At 42.2% G+C, this 27,339-nt stretch overlaps 1 protein-coding gene across 2 annotated transcripts; it reads right to left on the bottom strand.

Annotated features, from left to right (window-relative positions):
* Positions 1 to 365: 365 nt before the first annotated feature.
* On the bottom strand, positions 366 to 16,026 carry zcchc9 (zinc finger, CCHC domain containing 9). 2 transcript variants are annotated; one of them, XM_072281275.1, is made up of 6 exons: positions 15,934 to 16,026; positions 14,290 to 14,696; positions 11,520 to 11,670; positions 10,611 to 10,703; positions 7,062 to 7,130; positions 366 to 713 (listed from the first exon to the last, which is right to left on the bottom strand). In XM_072281275.1, the coding sequence occupies exons 2-6, from the start codon at positions 14,674 to 14,676 to the stop codon at positions 592 to 594; spliced, it is 822 nt and encodes a 273-aa protein (XP_072137376.1). In that variant the 5' UTR covers positions 14,677 to 14,696; positions 15,934 to 16,026; the 3' UTR covers positions 366 to 591. The 2 variants fall into 2 exon arrangements, with proteins under 2 accessions (XP_072137376.1, XP_072137377.1); XM_072281276.1 differs by lacking the exon at positions 15,934 to 16,026 and adding an exon at positions 15,657 to 15,927.
* Positions 16,027 to 27,339: the final 11,313 nt, after the last annotated feature.

Genomic DNA, 27,339 nt, shown 5'->3' with positions numbered 1-27,339 from the left:
AGATGTTGGAAAACTTGAGCAATACACACAAATGCTGGAGGAACTATGGAGGGAAATAAACAGTCAATGTTTTCTTGCTGAGACAATGAAGGATCTCAGTCCAAAATATTGACTGCTTATTTCCTTCTGTAGATGCTGCTTGACCTGATGAGTTCCTCCAGTATTTTGTGTGTATTCCTGTGATCAGAAAAGCTTTTCATTATGCTAACTCAACTCTCTCGTGAATCCTCCATTTCCTTTTGCTCTGTTATTGGTATCACTCAGTCCCTTTTCAGATCCATCTTAACCTCACCTACTTTTTATTGGGCCAAACCCCACTGTGAAATGTACTGGGATTCTTAATAAAAAAAAAAACAAATTGCTCATTTAAAACAAAGCTCCATTTACTGTTTGAAAGTTAAACTTATGGCAACCTCATTCAACTATTTATTAGAGCCAGGTATAAAGATCTTGGATTTGGCAAGCAATTGCTCCATCTGCTGGTATAAAATGGAATTTAGAGTATTTCTTTCCTTGTTAAAATAACATTCACTTCTTCTGTCTTGATGACTTGCAGGGAGATCAATGAAATTCTCACTTTGAAGGCACTGGTTAAAAGTTGACAATCTTTGGAGTTTTTTGTTTAGTTTTGGGAGTATCTGAAGTGACCAGGATTTCCTCATAATCCGCACTCATTCCTTTTGTCCATCGGCCAACAGTAAGAACGTGATTACCTAAATAATAAGAAACAATACTGTTAAAAATGCAACAGAATGTAGCTTAAAAATATCAAATACTTTAATGCTGGAAAAGAAGTGTTAGATTCTGCATGTTAACAAGAGATATCTTACAAAATAAAGTATGCAGACAGAATGATTCTACGGCAATCAAACTGTAAATGATAGCAATCTGAAGTAAACACACAAATAGCTGGAAATACTGAGCTGATGAGCAGTATTCTGAAATGGCATCAACCTGCATGATTTTTCCTCCATAAATGCACTTTTTGCTTTTAATTCCAAAATGGGAGGGCCTTCATGTACTGGATTCAATGTGGTAGATTTTTTGTTTGCCAATGTTAAATAGCATGGCTCTCTCTAGACACATTGGCATTGAAATCGACTGTATGATATTAAAAGTTAAATAGTGATGAGGATCGAGGCCCAAGGGTTAAATCGAAAGTCTGGAGGCTGAGGCCTGTTAGGCAGAACAGGCGAATCTTTGCTCGTTTCTGCGAGTCCACTTGGAGAAGTCGAAGCCTGCTGGAGGCTGCAGGCTGCAGCCTGTCCTGGGTTTAGAGGATTGTGTGTGTGCTTGGGTGAGAGAGAAGAACAGGGCTTGTTTTGTTCGGTGTTGTTCTGCCAAGCATGCTGTGTTGGTGATGGGAGTGTGTGGCGACACTTGCGGCTGCCCTCAGGTGTGTTGTTTCCATGTACATGAGAAATAAACTTGCATTTTTTTTTTACTAGCCATTTTAATAAATAAGCTCATTTATTTAACATTTGTTAAAATATCGACGTAGCCTCATTCACTTGGAGCCCAAAATGCTATCAATGGACTTTCTATGGGCTACCAGTGTGAATTTTTTTATGCCATGGCAGAGAAGATCCAATATAGCCAACACAAATGGTCAGAACTTAAAACAAGAGATTGGAAAATGTATTATTTTCCTCGTTCTATGCCCTGCAATCTCAGACATGCTGACGTGGAAATACTGAAAAGATGGGAGTTGTCAGTATACTGTCCCCAGCACTTCCTAGCCTAAGAATGAAACAGAATTGAAGGAGGTCCAAGGCAGTTGCTATTATATTTTTAGCAATATTCAACTTGGGGTGACTAAAGAGAGAAATTTCATCCTTGCAAAAAAAAAAGAGGTAATAAAAAGATTAGATTTATTTTTCACACGTACATCAAGACCTAGTGAAAAGTGTCATTCGCGTCAAATCAAATCAGCGAACACAGTCCGGGGCATCCTGCAAGTAGCACCATGTTTCTGTTGTCAACCTAGCATGCCTAGAACTCACCAACCCTAACTGTACGTCTTTTGAACGTGGGAGGAAGCTGGAGCTCTCATTCATGCAGTTACAGGGAGAACGTACAAGCTCCTTAAAGACCTCAGCGGAAATCAAACGCCAATCCATAGTGTTGGACTAATTGCTATGCTCTAGCTAAAATAATGGAAACCTATTATGTGGATTATATGCATAAAGATTATATTGTGTAGAGTTTTCCCTGTTTCTTAATCTAGATGCTATCTACCATCATAAACTAACAACAATGTTACTGAAGTTGATCACAATAACGAATAAAACAGGCTAATCCGATTGCGTGTCACCCAGACCTTGAGCTCGGTTTCCAATTTCCCCTCACAAGTCATCATCAAAATGGTTAATTATTTTGTCAGTACCTACCTTGTGTTTGCCAAAACACTCATTTAATGTTAGTTAGCCTCAGGCTAGAAGCTTCCCAAGTTGCTCGCTGTTGATTTCCCTTGGCAATACATCCTCAACAAACAAATTTCATAATTCTTGTATTCAGTTACGAACATCTCCACAGAGTTACCTCACACTCCCTGTCAGCAATCTCTTACAGTTCCAATTCCAAGTTTAGAACACAACTCTTCTGGGGTTGGCTCACAGCACAGTTGCTAGCTGAAGCCCTAAAACCTGCTACCAAAATTTCTCCAACTTGTTACATCTCACATAGTTTCTGAAAATGAACTAGTTCAATCTTTCCCCTATCAATCAGCTCTTTAGAAACCTGTGCTTCTACTGAAGGGTGTACAAGAGGCATTGATACATTTGGGAGCCACTTTTATTGGATACTTCTTGTACCTAATAAAATGGTCTCTGAGTGTATGTTCATGGTCTTTTGCTGCTGTAGCCCATCCACTTCAAGGCTCGGCATGCTGTGCGCTCTTCTGCACACCAACGTTGTAATATGCGGATATCTGAATTACAGTCACCGTCCTGTCAGCTTGAACCAGTCTGCCCATTCTCCCCGCTCTCTCTCATTAACAAGGCGTTTTCTCCCACAGAACTGCTGCTCACTAATTTTTTTTTTTGTTCCCTGTAAACTCTCAAGATTGTTCTGCATGAAAATCCCAGGAAATCAAACCACCCTGTCTGGTACCAACAATCATTCCATGGTGAAAGTCACTTAGATTACATTTTCCCCCTACTCCGATGTTTGGTCTGAACAACAATTGAACCACATGACCATGCCTGCATGCTTTTATGCATTGAATTGCTGCTACATAATCGGCTGATCTGATATTGCTATTAACGTACAGGTAATTTAGAGAGCTAGGCATTAAGCTGAGAAGCAGGACCTCCAGGGTAGTAATTTCTGGATTGCTAACTGTGCCACATGCCAGTGAGAGTAAAAACAGGACGATTTGGCAGATAAATGCCTGGCTGAGAAGCTGGTGCAGGCAATAGGACTTCAGGTTCTTAGATTATAGGGATCTCATCTGGGGGAGGAATAGCCTGTACAAAAGGGGCAGGTTACACCTGAACCCAAGGGGGACCAATATTCTCAAGGGGTGGATTGTTAGAGCTGCTGGGAGGGTTTAAACTAACTTGGTAGGGGGATGGGGATGGGAACCAGAATCAGGATAGGATGGATAGTAAAAAGGCAAAGATAGCATAGAGTCAAGACTGTCAGGAAGGGCAGACAGATGATAGGACAAAACTGCAGCCAGCAGAGAGTATCAGCGCATTAGGGATGCAGATTCAAAAAGGGTAGCAAATACCATACTCAAAGTGTTATATCTCAATATCTCAATGCACAAGAAATAAGGTGGATGATCTTGTTGCACTTGATCTTGTCAGGCATGATGTTGTGGACATCACTGAATCGTGGATGAAGGATGGTTGTAGTTGGGAGCTGAGTCCAAGGTTGCACATTGTATTGACGAGATAAGAGAGGTAGGCAGAGAAGGTGGTGTGGGTCTATTGGTAAAGAATGGCATCAAGTCATTAGAAAGATGTGACATAGAATCAGATGTTGAATCCTTATGGGTTGAGCTAAGAAACTGCAAGGGTAAAAGGACTCTGATGGCAGTTTTATACAGGCTTCCAAACAGTAGCTGGGATGCGGACTACAGATTACAATGGGAAACAGAAAAGACGAGTCAAAAGGGTAAACTTATGATAGTCATGAGAGATTTTAACATGCATGTAGATTAGGAAAATCAGGTTGGTGATAGATCTCAGGAGAGTTAACTTGTAGAATGCCTACGAGATGGTTCTTTAGAGCAGTTTGTCACTGAGTCCACTCAGGGATCAGCTATACTGGATTGGGTGTTATGCAATGAACCGGATGCAATTAGGGAACTGAAGGTAAAGGAAACCCTTAGGAGGAGTGATCACAAGATGACTGAGTTCAACTTGAAATTTAATAGGGAGAAAATCTGATGTAGCAGTATTTCAGTGGAATAAAGGAAATTACAGTGGTAAGAGAGAGAAGTTGGCCAAAGTAAATTGGAAGGAGATGCTGGCAGAGATGACAGCAGAGCAGCAATGGCTTGAGCTTCTGGAAAAAATGAGGAAGGTGCAGGATAGATATATTCCAAAAACAAAGAAATACTCAAATAGCAAAATAGTACAACTGTAGCTGACAAGGGAAGTCAAAGCTAAAGTAAAAGAGAGGGCATAGAACAAAGCAAAAATTAGCATGAAGAAAGAGGATTGGGAAGCTTTTAACAATCTACAGAAAGCAAATTAAAGATTCATTAGGAGGGAAAAGATGAAATATGAAAGCAAGCTAGCAATCAATATCAAGGTAGTTTGTTTAAACGCAAACAACAGGAATTCTGCAGATGCTGGAAATTCAAGCAACACACATAAAAGTTGCTGGTGAACGCAGCAGACCAGGCAGCATCTCTAGGAAGAGGTGCAGTCAACGTTTCAGGCCGAGACCCTTCGTCAAGGTAGTTTGTAAAAGCTTTTTCAAGTATATAAAAAAAAAGATGAAAGTGGATATACAACTGCTAGAAAATGAGACCGGAGAAATAATAATGGGGGACAAGGAGATGGCAGATGAACAAGTATTTCACTGTGGAAGACACTAGCAGTATGCCAAGTGTGGAAAAGTGTGAGGGAAAAGAAGTGATTGCAGTTACTACTACAAGGTGCTCAAAAAGCTGAAGTCCTAAAGGTCCACAAGTCACCCCGACCAGATGAACTGCATCCTAGGGTTCTGAAAGAAGTAGTGGTAGAGATTGTGGAGGCATTAATAATCTTTCAGGAAGCACTGGACTCTGGAATGGTTCCAGAGTACTGGAAAATTGCAAATGTCACTCCACTCTAAGAAAGGCAGGAGGTAGTAGAAAGGAAATTATAGACCAGTTAGCCTGACCTCAGTGGTTGGGAAGATGTTGGAGTCAATTGTTAAGGATGAGGTTATAGAGTACTTGGTGACGTAGGACAAAGTCAGCATGGTTTCCTTAAGGAAAAATCTTGCCTGACAAACCTGTTGGAATTCTTTGAGGAGATTACAAGTAGGATTGATAAAGGGGTTGCAGTGGATGTTGTATATTTGGAGTTTCAGAAGGCCACACGAGGGTGCTTACCAAATTAAGAGCCGATAGTATTACAGGAAAGTTACTGGCGTGGATGGAGCATTGGCTGATTGGTAGCAGGCAGTGAGTGGGATCTTTTTTTGCTTGGCTGCCAGTGACTAGTGGTGGCCTGCAGGGGTCGGTGTCGGGACTGCTTCTTTTCATGATTTGGATGATAGAATAGGTGGCTTTGTTGCCAAGTTTGCAGATGATATGAAGATTGTTGGAGGGGCAGGTAGTGTTGAGTAAAGAGGAACGCTGCAGAAGGACTTAGACAGATTAGGGGAATGGGAAAGAAAGTGGCAAATGAAATACAATGTTGGAAAATACAGAGTCATGAACTTTGCTAGAAGAAATAAATGTGCAGACTATTTTCTAAACAGGGAGAAAATCCAAAAATCTGAGATGCAAAGGGACTTGGGAGTCATTATGCAAAACACCCTAAAGTTAACTTGCAGGTTGAGGCAGTGGTGAATGCAATTGTTAGCATTCATTTCTGCATGTCAGGAATGAAAGGGTTATCGTATGAGGAACTTTTGATGGCCCTGGGCTTGTACTCACTGGAATTGAGAAGGATGAGGGGGGAGATCTCATCGAAACCTTTTGAATTTTGAAAGGCCTAGACAGAGTAGATGCGAAAAGGATGTTTCCCGTGGTGGGGGAGCCTAGGACAAGAGGGCACAGCCTCAAGATAGAGGGGCATCCATTTATAATGGAGGTGTGGAAAAATTTCTTTAGCACCAAAGAGTAAAGAGTACTGGGAGCATTATCTACAACTGGCCCAAAGCATTGAGGATCCCTATCACACATCCCGATAATATCTTTGATGCACCAGGATGGGGGTACAGGAGCATTAGGACTAGGACTGCCAGACTGGATAACAGCTTCTTCCCTCAGGCTGTGAGAATAATGAATACCCTGCCACCACTGAGGTCTCATCATTAGGACAACAAGTTGTTTACTGTTTACCTGTGCTGCACATTTACATGCATTTTGAATTATATTTTATTAATATATTAGTGGTAATATTTTGTTTCAAGGGCTGTTAGTGATATATGTTTTGTGGTTGTACCTTGGTGTGGAAGAATGCATCCATATTTGATTGCATATATTACAGTCAGGTGATAATAAATTTGAACTGGAACTTGAAAGCGCTAGCTTATTCTCATAAGACATGCTCTCCAGTCCAAGCAGTAAATAAAAAGGGGATGTGGATGTTCTTGAACATAAATTATTCAAGGTTAACATACTGATATAGCCTAGCAATTAACAAAGCTGATAAAAAGCTGGTCTTTATTGCAAGAGGATTTTAATACACGAGGGAAAGACACCCTGTTGCTATTATATTGAACCCTGCTCAACCCACCCAAAACAGCAATAAAATAGTAATGTGTGTTTATTCTCAGTTCTTGGCTGTAGTTTTTTTAATTGTCAGGGGTCTGTTCATTTAAGTTGGTGCCCTGGTTCTTCACCACTAAGTTGTCAAAACTGAATGTAATTCCTACGTTATCATACTTACTTGTGTTTTGATGATCAGGACAGTCCTTCTGAAAGTGCTCTACTGAACCACACAGCTTGCAACAACGTCCTGTAAAACAGCACCATTTATTAGAAGCAACGCACACAAAATGCTGGAGGAACTCAGCAGGGCAGGAGGTATTGATGGAAATGAATAAAAACACAAAATAATCTGCAGATGCTGGGGTCAAAGCAACACTCACAACATGCTGGAGGAACTAAATGAATAAACAGTTGATGGTTCGGGGTGAGACAGTTCATCAGGACTGGAAAGGAAGGGGAAGACAGCAGAATAAAAAGGTGGGGGAGGGGAAGGACTAGAAAGAAGGTGAAAGGGGAAGCCAGGTGGGTGGGAAAGGTAAAGGGCTGGAGAGGAAGGAATCTGATAGGAGAGTGGACCATAGGAGAAAGGAAAGGAGGGGCCACCTGGGGGTAGATGATAGGCAGATGAGAAGAGGCAAGAGGCCCGAGTACTAAACAGAAGGGAAAGGGAGGGGGAGGGAAAAATTAGAAGCATTTTCAAGGTGCTTTATTTTCCAGACTAACACTTGAACTATCTTGACTTAACTTATTATGACAAACTAGGCCATTTGGCCCCTTGGTTTCATGCCAGCTACTTGCACAGCAGCTTTAGTTTGAAAGATTAGTTTTGTTTGTCACATGTACATCGAAACATACATTGAGATACAGCGAGGAATGCACTAGGCAGTCTGCATGTGTCACCATGTTTCTGGCGCAAACATAGCATGCCCACAACTTACTAACCCTAACCATGCATGTCTTTGAAACCTGGGAGGAAAGCAGCATCTCGACCTCTACCTCAGCAGTATTTATAGCTGAACAGACCAGAGTGCCTTTGCAAAAACACTCACAGATGTCACCCTGCTATTCTTCATACAGGTGTCCCCCACTTTACGAAAGTCTGCTTTAGGCCACTTCACTTTTACAAAAGACCTACATTAGTACCTGTTTTCACTAACAGAAAGAAATCCAAAGAGGATTTTCGCTTTTACGAAAAAAGGTGCCTGCTTTAAACTTGTGTTTACCCCGAGAAAGACTACCATGACCGTGAAGCCTTGCGCAGGCAGGTGTGTGCGCATGCGTGTACGTGTCGATTTTTTGCTACAAATCAGTTTTGGCTAAATCTTCCCAATTCTGATAAGTGAAACTACACTGTACATACATTATTTCTACTTTACATAGGCTGTGTATTTATCATATCATTCCTGCTTTTACTATATGTTATTTTAGGTTTTATGTGCTATTTGGTATGATTTGGTAGGTTATTTTTTGGGTCTGGGAATGCTCAAAAAGTTTTCCCATATAAATTAATGGTAATTGCTTCTTCGCTTTACGCCATTTCGGCTTACGAAAGGTTTTAGAGGAATGCTCTACCTTCGGATAGCGGGGGAAACCTGTATTTTGCTGAGTGTCTGAACAACTAGTCTCTAGCATAAAGTGTGCGACTATTGATTAAAGCAAAGAATTGTTCGCCTTCTTGTCCACTGGGGAAGAATATCAAAGAATGTTCACTTGCATTGTAAATAGGTACTGTTAAGAACCTTTTTTTTATAATATAAAAGCATGCTTTAAAACATAACTTCAATTAAAAGTACTACTGATCAAAATTCATTTTATCAGATGATCCACGGTGATCTTTCCTATTCTTGTTCAGATGGAGAATTACATTAAGAATCTAGTACAGAAACTGAATCCCAGAGAGAAGAAAAGGACCTCAGAAGTTACAGGATTCATTTGCCCCAATATCTCTTTATTCAAAGCTTTATATTTACTTGTTCCAAGCTAAACTTGCAAATGTTATATTTTAACTTTGATTTCCTCCCACAATCTCCCTAATATAATTTCATACAATTTTCAAGACATTTGGAACTGCATCCTCGCGTCATTGTCCTAGCCCAGGCTACAGGCAGGAAAGCTGAATTCTTGACTGCAGAGAAAAGGCACAGAAATCTAAAAGCAAAACACTGATGATCGGAGGAAAGTACGGTGGGGGGGGGGGAAAAGAGGCGGGAATGTCAGAGGTAAGTTTTTTTAAAATACGCAGAGACTAGTGGGTATGTGGAATGTGCTGCTGGGGGTGGTGGTGGAGACAGATACATTAGAGGCATTTACGAGACTCTTAGATAAACACATGGATGAACGATAAATGGCAGATTATGGAGAAGGAGTTAGTTTGATCCTAGTGTAGGTTAAAAGGTCAGTACAACATCATGGGCTGAAGGGCCTTAATTGATTCTCAAATATTCAACATAATAGGCTAATTAGTTTATAATTACCTGGTTTTTACTTTTCTCCATTTTTGAGGCGTCACATCAGTAGTTCTCTAAAATATACCTTGTTATGATCGTGCAGCATGTTTACCTACACTGCACGTTCTGTAGCTGCTACATTTAATTCCCCATTGTTATTGCTTTATCTTGTTCTATCTCAATGCACTGTGCAGTGATTTGAATCTTGATACCAGTGACAATAACATACCAATTCCAATTCAAAGAGAACCTAAGCATTGTTAAATGAAAATAACTAATCCATCCACTGTCCTGATTGCCACTTTGTTTAGGATAGTTCCTGCCTGTTTAACCAGGTAACTCTCCAAGGACATGTGTATTCTGCGGCAGTCAGTTCCTGTTCCAATCCTCTTTACGATGCCGTAATGCCTCAGCATTTGTGTGTGGCCCTTGAGGAAGATGTGGCTAGATACCATGGCCCTAACATTGACTCTGCTAATATTCATAAGGCAGAATAAGAAGGGTGCTTCAGTATGAGAAGGCATTCTAAAAAATACGAGCCATTATATGAAGTCCACCTGTTTGCATTGTGGATGATCAGCCATGATCACAGTGAATGGCGGTGCTGGCTCGAAGGGCCGAATGGCCTACTCCTGCACCTATTGTCTATTGCATTATTGTAATCTACAGAGCGGCCACTTTATTATGTACCTCCCAAACCTAATACAGTGGCCACTCAGTGTACATTCACGATCTTCTGCTGCTGTAGCCCATCCACTCCAAGGTCCAACGTGTGGTTATCTGAGCTACTGCCGTCTTTCTGTCAGCTTGAACCAGTCTGGCCATTCTCCTCTGACCTCCCTCATTAGCAAGTGTTTACCCCCACAGGACTGTCCCTCACTGGATGTTTTTGTTTGTTTCTTGCACCATTCTCTGTAAACCCGAGAAACTGTTGTGTGTGAAAATCCCAAGAGATCAGCGGTTTCTGAGATACTCAAACTACCCCTCTGACACCAAAAATCATTCCACTTTCATTCACTTGGATCACATTTCTTCCCCATTCTGATGTTTGGTCTGAATAACAACTGAATGTCTTGACTATGTCTGTATTATCTTATGCATTGACTTGCTGTAATGATTGGCTGATTAGACATTTACATTAACAAGCAGGTGTATAAAACTACCTAAAAAAGTGGCCACTGGTTCTGTTATTATCTCCTAAAGTATCCAACAAAACGAGAATTTACAAAAACATTATGACATTTAGGATATGTTGAACTATACTTAAAAACTGTACTTACCACTTGCATATAGTCCCTTTGGGTTGTCTGGACAGGACCTTGAAAGATGTCCAGTTTCACCACAAATAAAACATTTGGCAAATGGAAATTCTCCTGTAAAATTGAAGGAGTTCTTGTTTAGAAATTCAGAAATAATTTTAGCAATGTACAGAAACAGAACTTTGTTATATCCTGGTAGCTGGGCGACGAGAATTGATACCCAACAGCAGCAGGCAAGTGCCCATGCATGTTGCCTCTGATACAGCTCTGCCAGTTTAGAAATGCATCTTTAGTTAATCCGGTACTGATTGTAGCACATCCTGCTTCGCCTCTCACCTGAATGAGTAAAAGCCACTATTCCACACAGAAGGTATGTTTGGGTTCAATATGGAGGAAAGGGGGTGGGGGAGTAGAAAGGACAGGGCAAAGACATAGTTCAGACTGGCTAAACCATCCTATTCAGATGGAAACCTTTGGTTCTCCCACTGAAGGGCAGCAAGATAGTGTAGCTTTCAGCAGAATACTTCACAGTGCCAGCATCCTGAGCTCAATTCTGCTGCTGTCTGTAAGGAGTTAGGACATCCTTCCCATGAATACCTGGGTTTCGTCCGGGTTTTCCAGCTTCCTCGCACATTCCAAAGATGTACAGGTTACGGTTAGTAAATTGTGGGCATGTTATCTTGGCGTCAGAAGCATGGTGACACTTGCAGGCTGTCCCAGCACATTCTCAGACTGTGTTGGGCATCGACACAAATGATGCATTTCAATGAATGTTCTGTTGTTTATATCACACAAAAAAAAGCTAATCTTTATCTATCAAAGCAGGGCAGAAAATCTAAGGAATAATTCACGGAATAGGCTCTGAATTAATGGCTCTTTTAAAGTGGAGGTACTCACCACACAATGCACGTACAAAAACCTTACACTTACCTAGTGCAGGATCAATCTTTGCTCTGCATTTCTGGATCTCGTGTTCTGTAGAACCACACCGATAACAGATACCACTTCCCATCTCTGCATCCTTATCCATTTCCGGGCAGTCTTCCATTCCATGCCCTGCTTTTCGGCAGTGGAAACATATCTTACCAAGAAAAGAAGAAAGTCATATTTTTGGGATATTTCATTCTTTGCTGCAGGGAAAACTGCCCTAGCTTATCCAGCCTCTCCTTGTAATTCAAGTCCTCCAGTTCCAGGAACATCTGTATCTGTGCCCTTTCCAGCTTAATCCCATCTTTCCTCTAACTGGACAGACAACTGTACACAGTACAATGAGAGCAGTCTCATCAATGTCTCGTACAGCTATCGGGTGATTTTATTTACTTATTCAGAAACATAGCATGGAACAGACCCTTCTGGCCCTTCGAGCCGTGCCACAATTCTCTAACTTAACAATAGCCTAATCACAGGACAATTTTCAATGACCAATTAACCTACTAACAGTACATCTGTGGACTGTGGGAGGAAACACATGCATTCCACAGGGACGATGTACAAACTCCTTTCAGAGAACGACAGAATTGATCTCTGAACTCTGATGCCCCGAGCTGTAATAGCATCACACTATCTGCTACACCACTGTGGTGCAGTGATGATCCAACTCTTGTACTCAATGACCTGACTGAAGGTAGATGTGCTCTTCACTAACCTGTCTACTGTGTTGCCACTTTCAAGGAACCATGTAAACACCCAAACAAGAGAAAATCTGCAGATGCTGGAAACCAGAGCAACACACACAAGATGCAGGAGGAACTCAGCAGGCCAGTCAGCATCTATGGAAAAAAATGCAGTCAATGTTTTGGGCCGAATCCTGCTGAAGGGTTTCAGCTCGAAACATTGACTGTACTTTTTTTCCGTAGATGCTGCCTGGCCTGCTGAGTTCCTCCAGCATTTTGTGTGTGTTGCACGTAAATGTACCCCTAGGTTTCTGTTCTACAAACTTCCCAGGGCACTGCCATTCACTGTCCAAGTCCTGCCCTGATTTAATTTCCCAAAATATAACATGTTGCACTCGGCCGAGTTAAGTTCCATCTGTATGAACGTGACTTGCCACTAATCTGTCTGTGCCTTAACGTTGTCTAGATATTGCTGAATCGCAAACAAGAGAAAATCTGCATTTGCAGGAAATCCAAAGCCACACACACAAAATGCTGGAGGAACTCAGCAAGCCAGGCAGCATCTATGGAAAAAAGTAAACAGCTGGTATTTCAGGCCAAGACCCTTCATCAGGACAGGTGAATTGTTCAGTTTACATTGTCCAGATATTGCTGCATCGCTCGGTTTATAAGAACAGAATTGAACCTAGCGAGGGTGCCCAGGACTTTTGCTCAGTACTGTAGTAATTTTATCTACTGCACTGTACTGCTGCCACTAAAACACATTGTGAGTGATGATAAACCTGATTCTCATATGGGTCTCTATTGTGGACAGAGTGGAAAGGGAACAAGGTTGGGTAAAAGGGAAAGGAGAAGGGAGGGAGCAGAAAGAACCAGACAGACAGTCTGTAATGATCAATAAACTAATTGTTTGGAATCAAATGACTTTGCCTGATGTTTCAGGGAAGTGTGTGACTGCACTCAGCCACCACACAGCGCTCCACTCTGCCATTCCCAACATCCTTTGCTTCCTGCCAGGTTTATAAACTCACTCTCTGCTCCACGTTGACAAATACAATACTGTGAAAAAGTCTCCGTCTTAGGCACATATCACCATTACCATGGGGTCCAAACATTGGACCTCCTCACCAAACAACATTGTGGCAGTGTCTTCACCACAACTATCGTGGTTTAGAAAGGTAACTTGTTACTTTTGCTTGAAAGGGTTGGCACTAACCATGATCTCATTCCTTGGGTGAATAAAAATCTATGTTTAATTTGGCAAAGAGATTCCATTATCTGTTAGAGCTGTGTTTTTTTTTTGAGGGCTTTTATGTGTAGGCGGATATCACAAGTAATATGATATGCTAGTCTTGGATATCTGGGACATTCCCTTAGATAATGGTGAGCATCAAAAAACAGATCAAATCATACCCTTGAACTACTCGCCTATTTTGCGATACAGCATGGCGTAAGCCCTTCTGGCCATTCAAGCTGTGCTGCGCTAGTAACCTCACAACCTCAATCGCAGGACAACTTACAATGACCAATTAACATACTAACCGGTACATCTCTGGAGTGTGGGAGGAAACTGGAGCACCCGGACAAAACCCACACATTCTATGGGGAGGACATACAGAGACTCCTTATGGATTGATCGTTGGCACGTGCCAAGCTGTAATAAATAGTTTTGCACTAACCACTATGTTACCAGTGACACCCGCTCATCCTAACCTGGGACAAAACTTTACACAAGCTTGCGTATGCACATATCATTTTGCGCTTAATATACATGAGTGAGTCTTGGGTCAAAGTGTCGATTGTTCATCAGTCTGACCTGCTGAGCTCCTCCAGCATTTTGTGTGTGTTTCCAGCTTCTTTTCAGTTTATTACCTACAAATAGCTTTATTTTCGATAACACTGAAACGAACATCAATAACGAAACTGGTGAAGATAGCTTGGCTGAGGAAGATCTGTCAGGATATTAAGTGACATTATTTTACACCTATTATTATACATGAACAAGTGATAGTCTAATTATGACAATGTTCTTATGACAAACTAAAATCTTATTTCAAGTGGAATAACTGCAAATACTTAAAAGTTACCATGGCATTCTTTTTCTGTGCTTGCCTCTTCAACCTTCTGTGCTCTCTTCTCTGGTCCTTCTTCAGGGCTAGTGCTGCATTGCTATTTATCTCTTCATTATCTACAGACACCAATTTTCCTTTATGGAGAGCTCGACCTGTATTTTTCAGGTAGTCCATGAAGCCATTAACATCTTCACTATGATACTCCTCTTTCTTGTGGTACCAGTCACTTTCTTTACGTCTAACTTGTTGCGGCTTGTTTCCATGCTTGGCTTGCTGATTTTTACTGAATTTGCCATTTGCTTTTGCCTGACTTGGGCCACCATTTTGTTTCATCTGGCTCCATGGGGTTGCTTCTGAGACTTTCTTTTTATGGATGTTATTAGCACGAGCCCAACGGGTCATTCTTGTCTTTCTTTAAGAGTCTGCAATAATGAAAATGAGTAAAGTTACATTGATTATATGGCCCAAGAAAATAACAAGAACATGATCTGACTGTCACTGTAAATGGAAAAAATCAAAGGCATCGAAGTTGGATTTGAAAACTCATTAAATGACAGTCAGAAATCCTACTGACAATCATTAGATATATCAATTTAAATATAAGATAAACCTCCCCCCATCTTCTTATTCTGGTTCTTCCTCCTTCCTTTCTAGCTCCGATGACAGGTCTCAGCCTGAAATGTCAACAATTTATTCCTTTCCTTACATATGGCCCAACCTGTTGAGTTCTTGTGTGTTACTCTGGATTTTCATCTTCTACAGAATCTCTTGTGTCTGCTGACATGAAAAATAAAACAGTTGGGTATATTCAGCAGGTCAGGCAGCAACCACGGTGACAGAAACAGAGTAACAGTGTGTCTTGGTGCATGGAATGATAGCTTGGATGAAATATTGATCATTTATTTCAGAGAAACTCTGGAGAAAACTGGAGTTTAGATTGAAACAAGTTATTTTACAAGTACTCCTTCACACAGAAACCTGTTTCTCTACACTAGCCACCACTCAGCACCAAGAAATCCTAGATGCAGAATTACCCAGATCTAACGAATGTGAAGAAACATTTACTGGATTAGGGGGAAGAGTCAGAAATAGGACAAATTGGCACACACAACAAAATCCTCTCTTCCTACCCCAGGTGATTCCCATGCCAGTTTCATTCACGCCAACTTGAAAAAAAAAACACATTTCAACCGTAGTCTTGGACATGGCTGGTACCACACACTAAAAGTGTAAAAGGGCATAACTATTAGGGACATAAAACTTTGAGAGGGCGGAAAAAAGAAAATACTCTCCCAACTGAGTGCAAATCAAAAACTTCTGAAGGATGAAGTATTCTTCAGTGCTGAAGAAGAGTCTCGACCTGAAACACCGATTTTACTCACTTTCATAGATACTGCCTGACCTGCTGAGATCTTCCGGCATTGTGTGTGTGTGTTACGGCGTTAGGAGCGCCGAGGAGGCGGGGATACAGGGAAAGGTGAAACAGGTGAAGGAGTGAGAAGAGGACCGGGAAAGAGCTGAGGGGACAGGACGACTGGAGAGGGGGAGTAAAGCGGGGAGGGGGGTGGAAGCACCGGATGGTCAAGTTAAGCGGTCTAATGGGAGGGGAAAGGACTGTCGGTGACCGGACAGACCCTGCGACGCCAATAACCCCTCTACCTGCTCTGTCCGCGTTGTCTCCTCTCTCCGGGTACCGCACTGTCAAAGATCCGGGCTACGTCCGGAGTCCGGAGAATCGTTCCTACCTCTGCTGTGCCCGGGGATATGCTGTCGGGTCTGTGACCTGGAGTGACCCGCAAAGCGTCGCTCATTGCTCGGGGAACGTGGCCAAAACACACCGATGTGACAGGGGCAGGTAGTCATCCCCTATCAAGTCCCTGTGCGAAATATTTTACTTTTATTGGCAGGAGGCATCACACCACCAGGTTCAGAATCAGGTGTATTTTCACTGATATACAGATGTGAAATTCGTTCTCTTGCGGCAGCAGTATAATGCAAAGGCATACATTACAATAAATTACAAAATAAATGAATAGTGCAAAAAAAAAAAGGATTAACGAGTTAATCTGATGGCGTAGGGGAAGAAACTATTCCTAAAATGCTGGAGCTGTATGAGTTTCCAGCCCTCAGCAGCCTCTTTCGATCCTGTGCATCGAAGCCTCCTCACCGAGTGGTGCTGGAGCAGGTCAGAATGCTCTCCACTAAACGTCGGCAGACATTTGCGAGTGCCTTTCGTGACATAATTAATCTCCTCAAAGTTCTAGCAAAGTAGAGCTCACTGGCTTCTTCTTTGTAGTTGCATCAATATGTTGGGCTCAGGACAGATCTTCAGAGATGTTGACACCCAGGAATTTGAAACAGCTCACCCTTTCCACTGCTGATCCCTCAATGAGTATTGGTGTGTGTTCCCTCCACTTCCGCTTCCAGAAGCCCACAATCAACTCCTTGGTCTTACCGATGTTGATAAGCCCCAGGAATAGATATACACAGGGGGTAATAGACACCAAGTTAATACATTGTTTATGAACCAATTCACTTGAAACTCAGTGTTTGCAAGTAGGACGTCCTGGAAAAAATGTAATGTAATCCAAATATAAGTAATTTTTTAACATACACATAAAATTTAATTTATTTAATAACGATCTCTACTCAGGCAGCACAGTAGCATCATGGTTAGCACAACACTTTACAGAACCAGAGTTCCTGTCGCTGCCTGTAAGGAGTTTGTATGTTCTCTCAGTGACTGCATGGGTTTCCTCCGGGTGCTCTGGTTTCCTCCCACAGTCTAAAGGTGTGCAGGTTGGTAAGTTAATTGGTCATTGTGATTAGGCTAGGGTTAAGTTAGGGGGTTGTTGGGTGGAACAACTCACAAAGGGCTGGAAGGGCCTATTCCACACTGTCACAATAAATAAATACGTGATGTGGGTTGAAAACTAGATTTTTGTCATCTCTGATGAAGATAATGTTCCGTGATGACTGAGTGATCACGTTTCACCCATGTACATCCTCAGTGAAGATGTGCAGTCTGCCATCATGGTCATCATGTTCATCAGTGAGAATGAAACTGGCATTCACATTAAAACTCAATATTACAAAAGTAACAACTTATACCTGAGGAAAATAGGACTTTGAAATTTAAAGGACCATTAATGATGAAGACTGATGTGGGCTCTACTGAATTAATAATAATAATAATAACTTTATTTATAGAGCGCTTTTCATACAGGTGAGTTAATTCAAAGTGCTTTACAATGGGATAAAAGTACAAACATGAAAATAAATTTAAAAAATAAACTTGAAAAAAAGATAAAACGTTAGTTAAAATCAAGCTTAAATAATTTATTGCTATTTCATTTTGATTGCTTCAAATATTCCTTCCTTCTGACTTTCAATAGAATAGAATAGTACTTGAGCAACACATATAAAATGCTGGAGGAACTCAGCAGGTCAGGCAGCGTCTATGGAGAGGAATAAATAGTCGATGTTTCAGGCCAAGACCCTTCAAGATTCCCAGAACATTGACTGTTCGTTCCTCTCCATAGATGCTGACTGACTTGCTGAGTTCCTCCAGCATTTTGCGCGTGTTGCTCTGGATTTCCAGCATCTGCAGAATCTCTTCTGTTTTAGATCGGTATTTGATGAATTTTTTGAAAGATCCCAAGAGGTTAAGATGAGATGGTAAAAGAAAATGCTGATGTTGACTACATTCAGTGCAAAACCTTGATCTGGTAAAGGAATGAAGCTTGCATTTGAAAAGGCTGATACGCACTTTACTTACCCACTGGTACTTATTCTGAAGCTACTTGGCATCCTTGTGGTTAACATCTGACCTAACATGCTCTCTTATACAGCAAGACAGAATGAAGGGGTTCTGAATTTCTTAATGGTCCATGAACCCACAAATGTTACCTAATTATTTTGCTCTCTTTTTGCACTATTTAGTTATTTTTTATATTTCTTATTGTAATTTATAGTAATTTTATGTATTGCACTACACTGCTGCTGCAAGACACCAAATTTCACCACATACTGTATGCTAGTGTTTGTCCCGCTCCCGTCAGGGACGATGCTACATAGCATCTGCGTCAGGACCACCAGACTCACAAACTGTTACTTTTCCCAAGCAGAACGGCTAATCGACACCTCCACCCACTAACCCAACCCTCCAAATGACCCACCAACACTATTTTGTCATCTCCTGGCAACGTCACCTTGTGTACAGACACTCCTGTGCCTAGCGTCACTTTATGGACATACAATCAATCTCTCTATATAAGCTACAGTATCTTATGTATTTACAGTATATACTGCATATATATTATGATGATTATGAGGACACGCAGTCCCCTTTTATTGTCATTTAGTAATGCATGCATTAAGAAATGATACAATGTTTTTTCCAGAATGATATCACGAAAACACATGACAAACCAACTTAAAAACTAACAAAAACCATATAATTATAACATATAGTGACAACAGGTGTTGGCGTGTGGCCAAGTGGTTAAGGCATTCATCTAGTGATTTGAAGGTCGCTAGTTCGAGCCTTGTCTGAAGCAGTGTGTGTGTCCTTGAGCAAGGCACTTAACCACACATTGCTCTGCGACAACACCGGTGCCAAGCTGTATGGGTCCTAGCGCCCTTCCCTTGGACAACACCGGTGGCATGGAGAGGGGAGACTTGCAGCATGGGCAACTGCTGGTCTTCCATACAACCTTGCCCAGGCCTGCGCTCTGGAAACCTTCCAAGGCACAAATCCATGGTCTCATGAGACCAACGGATGCCTATAGTTACAACAGTGCAAAGCAATACTGTAGTTTGATAAGAACAGACCATGGCACAGTAGAAGTCTCAAAGTCTCTCGAAAGTCCCATCATACGCAGACAGTAAACCTCCAGCGCCACCAACTTGCCGGTGTAGCATCCTGGAAGCATCCGACCACAGTCCGACTCTGAGTCTGCCCGAAAACTCCGAGCCTCCAACCAGCTCTTCGACACCGAGCACTGCGCACCATCTCTGCCGAGCGCTTCGACCCCAGCCCCGGCAACAGGCAATAGGCAAAGTCGAGGATTTGGGGCCTTCGTCTCCGAAGATTCTCGATCGCACAGTAGCAGCGGCAGCGAAGCAGGCATTTCAGAAGTTACTCCAGATGTTCCTCTGCGCTTCTCACTGCTGTCTCCATCAAACTCGGACCCCTAGTTACACATAATCGATATTCATTCGGAATGGTCGTGCGCGCTATTGTGTTTTTGTATTATTGTGGTCTTTATCTTATTTTTTTGTACTGCTTTGGATCTGAAGTAACAATTATTTTGTTCTCCTTTACACTTGTGTACTGGAAATGACGTTAAACAATCTTGAATCTTGAATAGAAAACCTGATTCTGACTCTGATTTTTGTGGAAGATTTCAAGTGCTGCTGCATTGTACGTTGCTCATAGGTTGACCTCCTGAGTTCCTCCAGCATGTGGTGTACGTTGCTTTGGACTTCCAGCATTTGCAGTTTGCCTGACCTGCTGACTTCCTCCGGCATTTTGCCCTGAGTTGTTTGCAAGTCTTTGTGCGTAGTTATTCATTGATGCTATTGTACATATATCGTTGTTTTACTGTGAATGCCCGCAAGAAAATGAATCTGAAGGTTGTATGTGGTGACATATACCTACTTTAATAATAAATTTACCTTGAACGTTGCGTGGAAACTTACATACAGTCGTCATCAGTGCTAAATGTTAGCTCATAATCAGTAACAGTTTGCACTCATCCCCACTAGGTTAATAGAGTTGATCAGCAGGTGGTGAACACGATGGTGTACTAGTTAACACGATGCTATTACAGATTGGGGTGTTGGAATTCGGAGTTCAATTCTGTCGCCATCTGGAAGGGGTCCGTACGTCCTCCCCATGGAATGCATAGGTTTTCTCCAGGTCCTCCGGTTTCCTCCCATAGTCTAAAAATAGTGCGTTGATTGGTCGTTGTAAGTTGTCCCATAATTAGGCTAGGGTTAAGGCGGTGGTGGCAGCGCAGCCCGAAGGGCCGGAAGGGCCTGTTCTGTGTTGTATCTCTGAATAAATAAATAAAACCTAACTCTTCAGCCCGAGTGTGTATTTAACACCAACATCAAACTCGGGTTTCTCCTTCTCAGTCCTGAAGAAGGGTCTTGGCCCGAAACGACGACTCTTTGTTCATTTTGTGTGTGTTTCTCCCCCATCACCTTTTACATTTTTTTTTAGATTATGAGGACACGCAGTCCTCTTTTATTTTCATTTAGTAATACATGCATTAAGAAATGATACAATGTTCCTCCGGTGTGATATCACAGAAACACAAGACAGACCAAGACTGAAAAACTGACAAAAACCACATAATTATAACAGTTACAGCGGTGCAAGCAATACCGTAACTTGATGAAGAACAGGCCATGGGCACAGTAAAAAAAGTTCAAAGTCTCTCGAAAGTCCCAACATCTCACACAGACGGTTGAAGGAAGAAAACTCTCCCTGCCATGAGCTTCCAGTGCCGCAAACTTCCCGATGCAGCATCCTGGAAACACCCGACCACAGTCCGACTCTGAGCCATCTGAAAACTTTGAGCCGCCGACCAACCCTCCGACACCGAGCACCGAGCACCATCTCTGCCGAGCGCTTCGACCCCAGCCCAGGCCGCCAGCAACAGGCAAAGCTGAGGATTTGGGGCCTTCCCTCCAGAGATTCTCGATTGCACAGTAGCAGCGGCAGCAAAGCGGGCATTTCAGAAGTTTCTCCAGATGTTCCTCCGTGCTTCTCACGCCTGTCTCCATCAAATCAGAATTGTGCACGGCCCCTACTTAACAAATACAATATCATTTCACCAGAGAGGCTGCGTGCGCTGCATCGCGCCGCCATCTTCTCCACCTGCCCATTTGAAGCAGTTAGTATTTATTTGCGGAAATTATTGTGGACTTCACCTCAGATTCTGGAAGTCTGTGAGTTCACTGTGGAAGTTGAAGCCCAGTGGCTGTGAATCCATGAATTCACTGGAGTCTGGAGGCCTGTCCTGGGTTTGGAGAACTGTGTATGTGGGTGGGGGGGAGGAAGGAACGAACAGGGTTTGTTTTGCTACCGTTGTTCCCTTGGTTGTTGTGTTCTGTGTTGTTCTGCCAAGCATTGTGGACATGCTATGTTGACATTGAAATGTGTGGTACCACTTGCAGGCTGCCCCCAGCACAGTCTTTGGTTGAGCTGGCTGTTAATGCAAATGGTGCATTTCATTGTATATTGTGATGTACACGTGATAAATAAATCTGAACCTGATATTGGAGTTTTGGCTCCAGGAGAATCAGGGGATTTGGGATCCAGCAGGATGGTAGAGATGAGGCCAAGATCAGGTTGACCATGAATGTCAGACGAGTGGTGGATATCTGGTTTACCTCTGCTGCATTGGTCTTGCTCTTATTTTCAGAGAGTGTTCTGCTATAGCAGCCACCAGGAGAAAGAGCAATTACACAAGGGATTCATCTACACGAGGACTCCTTCTTTAGGAGGTTGAGAAGATTTGGAATATTATCAAAGATGTTGCCAACTTCCATAGCAGTATGATGGAGGTACATGTAGTAGAGGAATTTAACAGCTTCTTAGATAGACGCATGAATATGCCGAGAATAGAGGGGTATGGACCACGTGCGATTAGAAGGTGTCATTAGCTTAACTAGCTTGGCATAAGAGCATTCTGACTGGTTGCATTACCGTCTGCTCTCGAGTTTCCACTACACGGGATCTGCTCTGGAGATTCCACTACACAGGATCTGCTATGAAGATTCCACTACACAGGATCTGCTCTGGAGGTTCCACTACACAGGATCTGCTCTGGAGATTCCACTACACAGGATCTGCTCTGGACGTTCCACTACACAGGATCTGCTATGAAGATTCCACTACACGGGATCTGCTCTGGAGATTCCACTACACAGGATCTGCTATGAAGATTCCACTACACAGGATCTGCTCTGGAGGTTCCACTACACGGGATCACAAGAAGTTGCAGAGGGGTGCAGACTCAGCCAGTTCCATCACAGACGTTACGTTTTGTAATTCAAAACATTAAACTAATCCAAAGGAAGGCACGAGAATCTAGAAAATGCAGGTGTAAGTGAACAAGAATACCTAATCAAACATTATGCAGTATATACAAGATTAATCAAATATTATTGAAATATTAAACAAGCAACTCTAGGGTGAGATAAGGAGTCAGACGGGCTTTGCAAAACTTGGGTGCAGCATTTTGATTTATTACTATTTTACCCTTCATAAGTTTGAGTTTTCCGATCCCATCCTCATTGCCAATGTTATGCTTTGTAACTTCAAAATATTAAACTAATTCAAGGAAGACACAGGAGTCCGAAAATGCTGGTCTGGCTTGTTCTTTACTTTAAGCGCGGAGCGCACGTATTGTGTGGTAGTATGATGATGTATGCAATTAACATATTTTTAAAAACAACCTGTAGTGAATTATTTAACTGAACAAGAATGCTTAATCAAACAATATATGTACAAGTTTACTCAAGTATTGTGGAAATATTAAATGCACAGTAATGGGAACAACCCTCCCCACCATCGAGGGCATCTTCAACAGATGATGCCTCAAGAAGGTGACATCCATCTCCAAGGTCCCTCCGCCAACCCCCCCCCCCCCCCGGCCCCCGTCCTTGGCTTTCCCTGGACACCTGTCCCACACCCCTCCCACGGTGGTCCACCCTTTCCATTCCCAAGGTTGTTTGCTCCCACCGGATTTTCAAACCCACTCTCCACATTTACAAATACGAAAGTCTTAAACACCCAAGCTATATGTGCCTAAATCTTTTGTTAAGTCTCCTCGAAGCCAGTGATAATAAACCTGCCTCTGATTCTGATTCTGCTCGGTGCCTTGGCGTGCATCTTCTAACTTGCAAACACCTCATGGAATAGATCTCAAATGTTATTGCACTATAAATATTCAGTATTCTTCATATAACCTGATGTAACCATTGATAAATCAATGACCAAATGCTCCCCAACTATTTCATTGTTTCCCAAAAAGTGACTTAGAAATCAATACTTTATTTGGTCAGTATAATTTGTTTATTATCATCTTCCATGACACTGCAGCACAGTACAGTCCCTTCAAGCCATGATGTTGTGCTGACCTTTTAACCTACTCTAAGCTCGATCTGACCCTTCCCTTCATTTTTTTATCGTCCATGTGCCTGTCTAGGAGTTTCTAAAAAGTCCCTCTACCACCATACCTGGCTGCACATTCTATGCAACCACCACTTTCTGCACTTTCTGTGAATGCCTCCGACATTCCCCCCTCCCCATACTTGTCTCCACCCACTTTAATATTATGCCTCCTGCTGTTAACATTGCCACCAACATTAAGATGCCTATACTTTATACTTTATTGTTGCCAAACAGTTGGAACTAGAACGTACAATCATCACAGCGATATTTGATTTTGCGCTTCACACTCCCTGGATTACAAATAATAAATATTAAAGATATTAAAAATAGTTAAAAATAGTAAATATTAAAAATTTAGATTTTAAATCATAAATAGAAAGTAGAAAAATGGGAAGTAAGGTAGTGCAAAAAAACCATGAGGCAGGTCCGGATATTTGGAGGGTATGGCCCAGTTCTGGGTCAGGATCCGTTCAGCAGTCTTATCACAGTTGGAAAGAAGCTGTTCCCAAATCTGGCCGTATGAGTCTTCAAGCTCCTGAACCTTCTCCCAGAGGGAAGAGGGACGAAAAGTCTGTTGGCTGGGTGGGTCGTGTCCTTGATTATCCTGGCAGCACTGCTCCGACAGCGTGCGGTGTAAAGTGAGTCCACGGACAGAAGATTGGTTTGTGATAGCTTACTAAACCTAACCTATGCATCTTTGGGATGTTCACTGTAAAGTGATAACTTCACTCAAATTCACTCACTGAACTGAACAACTCTGAACTGATCCCACAACCTATTGACTCACTTCCAAGGATTCTACAACCTATGTTCTTGATATTTATTGCTTAAGCCCAAAACTTGCATGACTACCAGTAGTGAAAACTGCAAGGAAATCATTGACATAATGACGAACACAGCCAGAGATGGAGGACCTTCATTGCTGCCCTAAACACCACAGCTGTTATGGGTGGTAGGTAGGTTATTTATTATTAATATTTTGTGTCTTTCTGTCTTTTTATTGTTACGTACCCCGTAACTGGGTTGCCAAATCAGCAGAAATGGATCACTCAGTTGGAGTCTGGATTACTAGAACTAAGAAAGTTTTATTAAAGAAACAAGCAACACAGTAATCGAAAGAATAATAAATGCAACAGTTCAGCAACGATAAACACACATGTCCACAGAATTAAGATAACAACATCAATCAAGCTCTATCATTGTCTAGGGGTAAATGACCAATTTCAAAGTGACACAAAGTCCAGTTCAATTTAGTTCAGTTCGCAGTAATCATTGCCATGGCGATGGACAATGTGGGGGGAAGGAGAGAGAGAACAAGAACGAATGATCATTCAAAACGGCTTCCACTCACAGACCTGCGATATTGCTCATAAGCAGCTTTCGGGCGAGTCCTTTGTGATGTCACCTGAGGTCACCGACTGTGACCCCTCCTCCAGATGCGGTCGATCCTCTGCAGTGAACCTGGCACCAAAGCAAGGGCGGACACACACCGGGTTCCCGCTGGTCGTACCTTTCCACCCTGTGCGTCTAAGGTTTGGTTCCGCAACCAGCCTTCCAAACGACTCCCGCCGACTTGGGGGGGGGGCACTGCTTCCAGGGTCTTGTTACCTCGTGGTGTCATATGTGTCCTGCCTTAGCGAACCTGTCCCTTTTTATCCCCCTGCTGGGGTATCGCCTGTCCATCACTTCAAACAGTTCAGGGTTCAAAGGGGGAGCCGCTCTAGACAGTTCTCTCTCCCGTCCCTTCATTACACATCTCCCAAATGCTGCTCCATTGTCTTCCTTATCTCTCTCTCTCCCGAAGACAGGTGGCAGACCAACTGCTGATCACACAGGACAGCTAACATCTATGTGTATTCTTGTCACATTATTTTTGCACAGTTTGGTGTATTTTGCACATTGGTTGTTTGTCTGTCTTTGTTGTGTGCAGTTTTCTATTGATTCTATTGTGTTTCTTTTGTACTTACTGTGAATGCCTACAAGGAAATGAATCTCAGCTTTGTATATGGTGACATATAAAGTACGTACTTTAATAATCAACTTAATTTGAATTTTGATGCACTAACCATTGTAACCCAGCCATTTGCGATTCATTTCAGTAGTGCACTGCAGGATTAATACAACATTAGCTTAGTTCTTCAAGTTCAGCATCCATGCATGTTTAAAGAGATGTTCTGCTTTCTCTGAGAGCTAGACAGAGTATGTGCCTTTCAAACAGAATGAAAGGCAGCATGTTTTCCAAGTTAATGCATAGTTTTACCAAAGGTAGTAATGTAATGATTACTACCATATTGATTTCAAAAGTCTTTGCTCTGTTTTGCATGCACATTTGCAGCAATATACAAGGCCTATAAAAAGTATTCAATTCCTCCCCCCCCCCCACTTGGAAGTTTTCATGCTTTATTGCTTTACAACATTGAATCACAGTGAATTTAATTTGGCATTTTTTGACACAGATCAACAGAAGGAGACTTTCGTGTCAAAGTGAAAACAGATTTCTACAAAGTGATCTAAATTAATCACAATTATAAAACACAAATTAATTGATTATTCACCCCCCCCCCCTTAATATGACACACCAAATCATCACTGGTGCAGCCATTTGGTTTTAGAAGTCACATAATTAGTTAAATGGCGATCACCTGTGTGCAGTCAAGCTGTTCCAACTGACTGTAGTGAAAATACACCTGTATCTGGAAGGTCCAACTGCTGGTGAGTCAGTATCTTGGCAAAAACTACACCATGAAGACAAAAGAACACTCCAAACAACTCCATGAAAAGATTATTGAAAAGCATGTCAGGAGATGGATACAAGAAATGTTCCAAGCCAGTGAATATCCCATGGAGTACAGTTAAGTCAATCATCAAGAAATGGAAAGAATGCAGCACAGCTGTAAACCTGCCTAGAGCAGGCCGTCCTCAGTGACTGTGCAAGAAGGGAACTAGTGAGGGAGGCCACCAAGAGACCTATGACAACTCTGGAGGTGTTACAAGCTTCATTAGCTGAATTGGGAGAGACTGCACATACAACAGCCATTGGCCGGGTGATTCACCAGTTGCAGCTTTATGGGAGAGTATCACCTGCGTAATTATCTGCACACTTTCATTGCAGTTAATCTTTTTAATCAGTTATTTTAACCTAGAAAGGTGATATAATCACTTTTGGTTGTTACTGACAATGAGAAATATTAGCAAATAATGCTAATCTTAATCTTACAAATTAGAGGAAAATATGGGGATGAATGGGTTGTTAGGATTATTTAACCAAGGAATAAACTGTGCAATGCCTTTTCATTCTTTACACTTATAGATAATGCTTTCCTTGCTGTTCCAGTGTATTCCTGCACACCATTCACACTAGAGCCTGTCATGGGGCTCTCTGGGGTGGAACACTACTATAATACTTGAGAGGTTTCCTCGCCCAGCCTGGCCCTTCCCTGTCCAGTAGCAGAGGAACCCTATGCTGTGGTCCTTCCCTCCCGTGCCTTTGTGGTGGCTGCACCAGGTCTCAGTGCATCCCTCAGCACGTCCTCCTGCAGCCTGTGATTGCACTGACAGGAGGCATAACCTGGATAGGTCAAATGGCATTGTTCTCTGTCATTAAGGAGCTATTTAAAAACTCCTTCACCAATCTCATCGCACTCTCGGCAATGACCTGTTAACTTTCTAATCTGTTGCCCTCTCCCCTTCTCAAATGGACAACGCCAATCAGTGAATACTTTGGTCTCCCCTCCCCCATTTCACTCTCCTGGGATTTTAACTCAGTTTGTCTCCACAAAAGCCGCACGGTCTGTTGAATATTTCCAGCGTGTTTCTTTTCTCCGTTAAAGACCCTCTGAATTTAGGCTGATGTCAGTCAGTAAAATTACACTGGA

Source organism: Mobula birostris, chromosome 17 (genome assembly GCF_030028105.1).
Source record: "Mobula birostris isolate sMobBir1 chromosome 17, sMobBir1.hap1, whole genome shotgun sequence".
Classification (NCBI taxonomy): Eukaryota; Metazoa; Chordata; class Chondrichthyes; order Myliobatiformes; family Myliobatidae; genus Mobula; species Mobula birostris.
The sequence above is the reverse complement of the archived record's forward strand: the minus strand, read 5'-3'. Positions and strand labels throughout refer to the sequence as shown.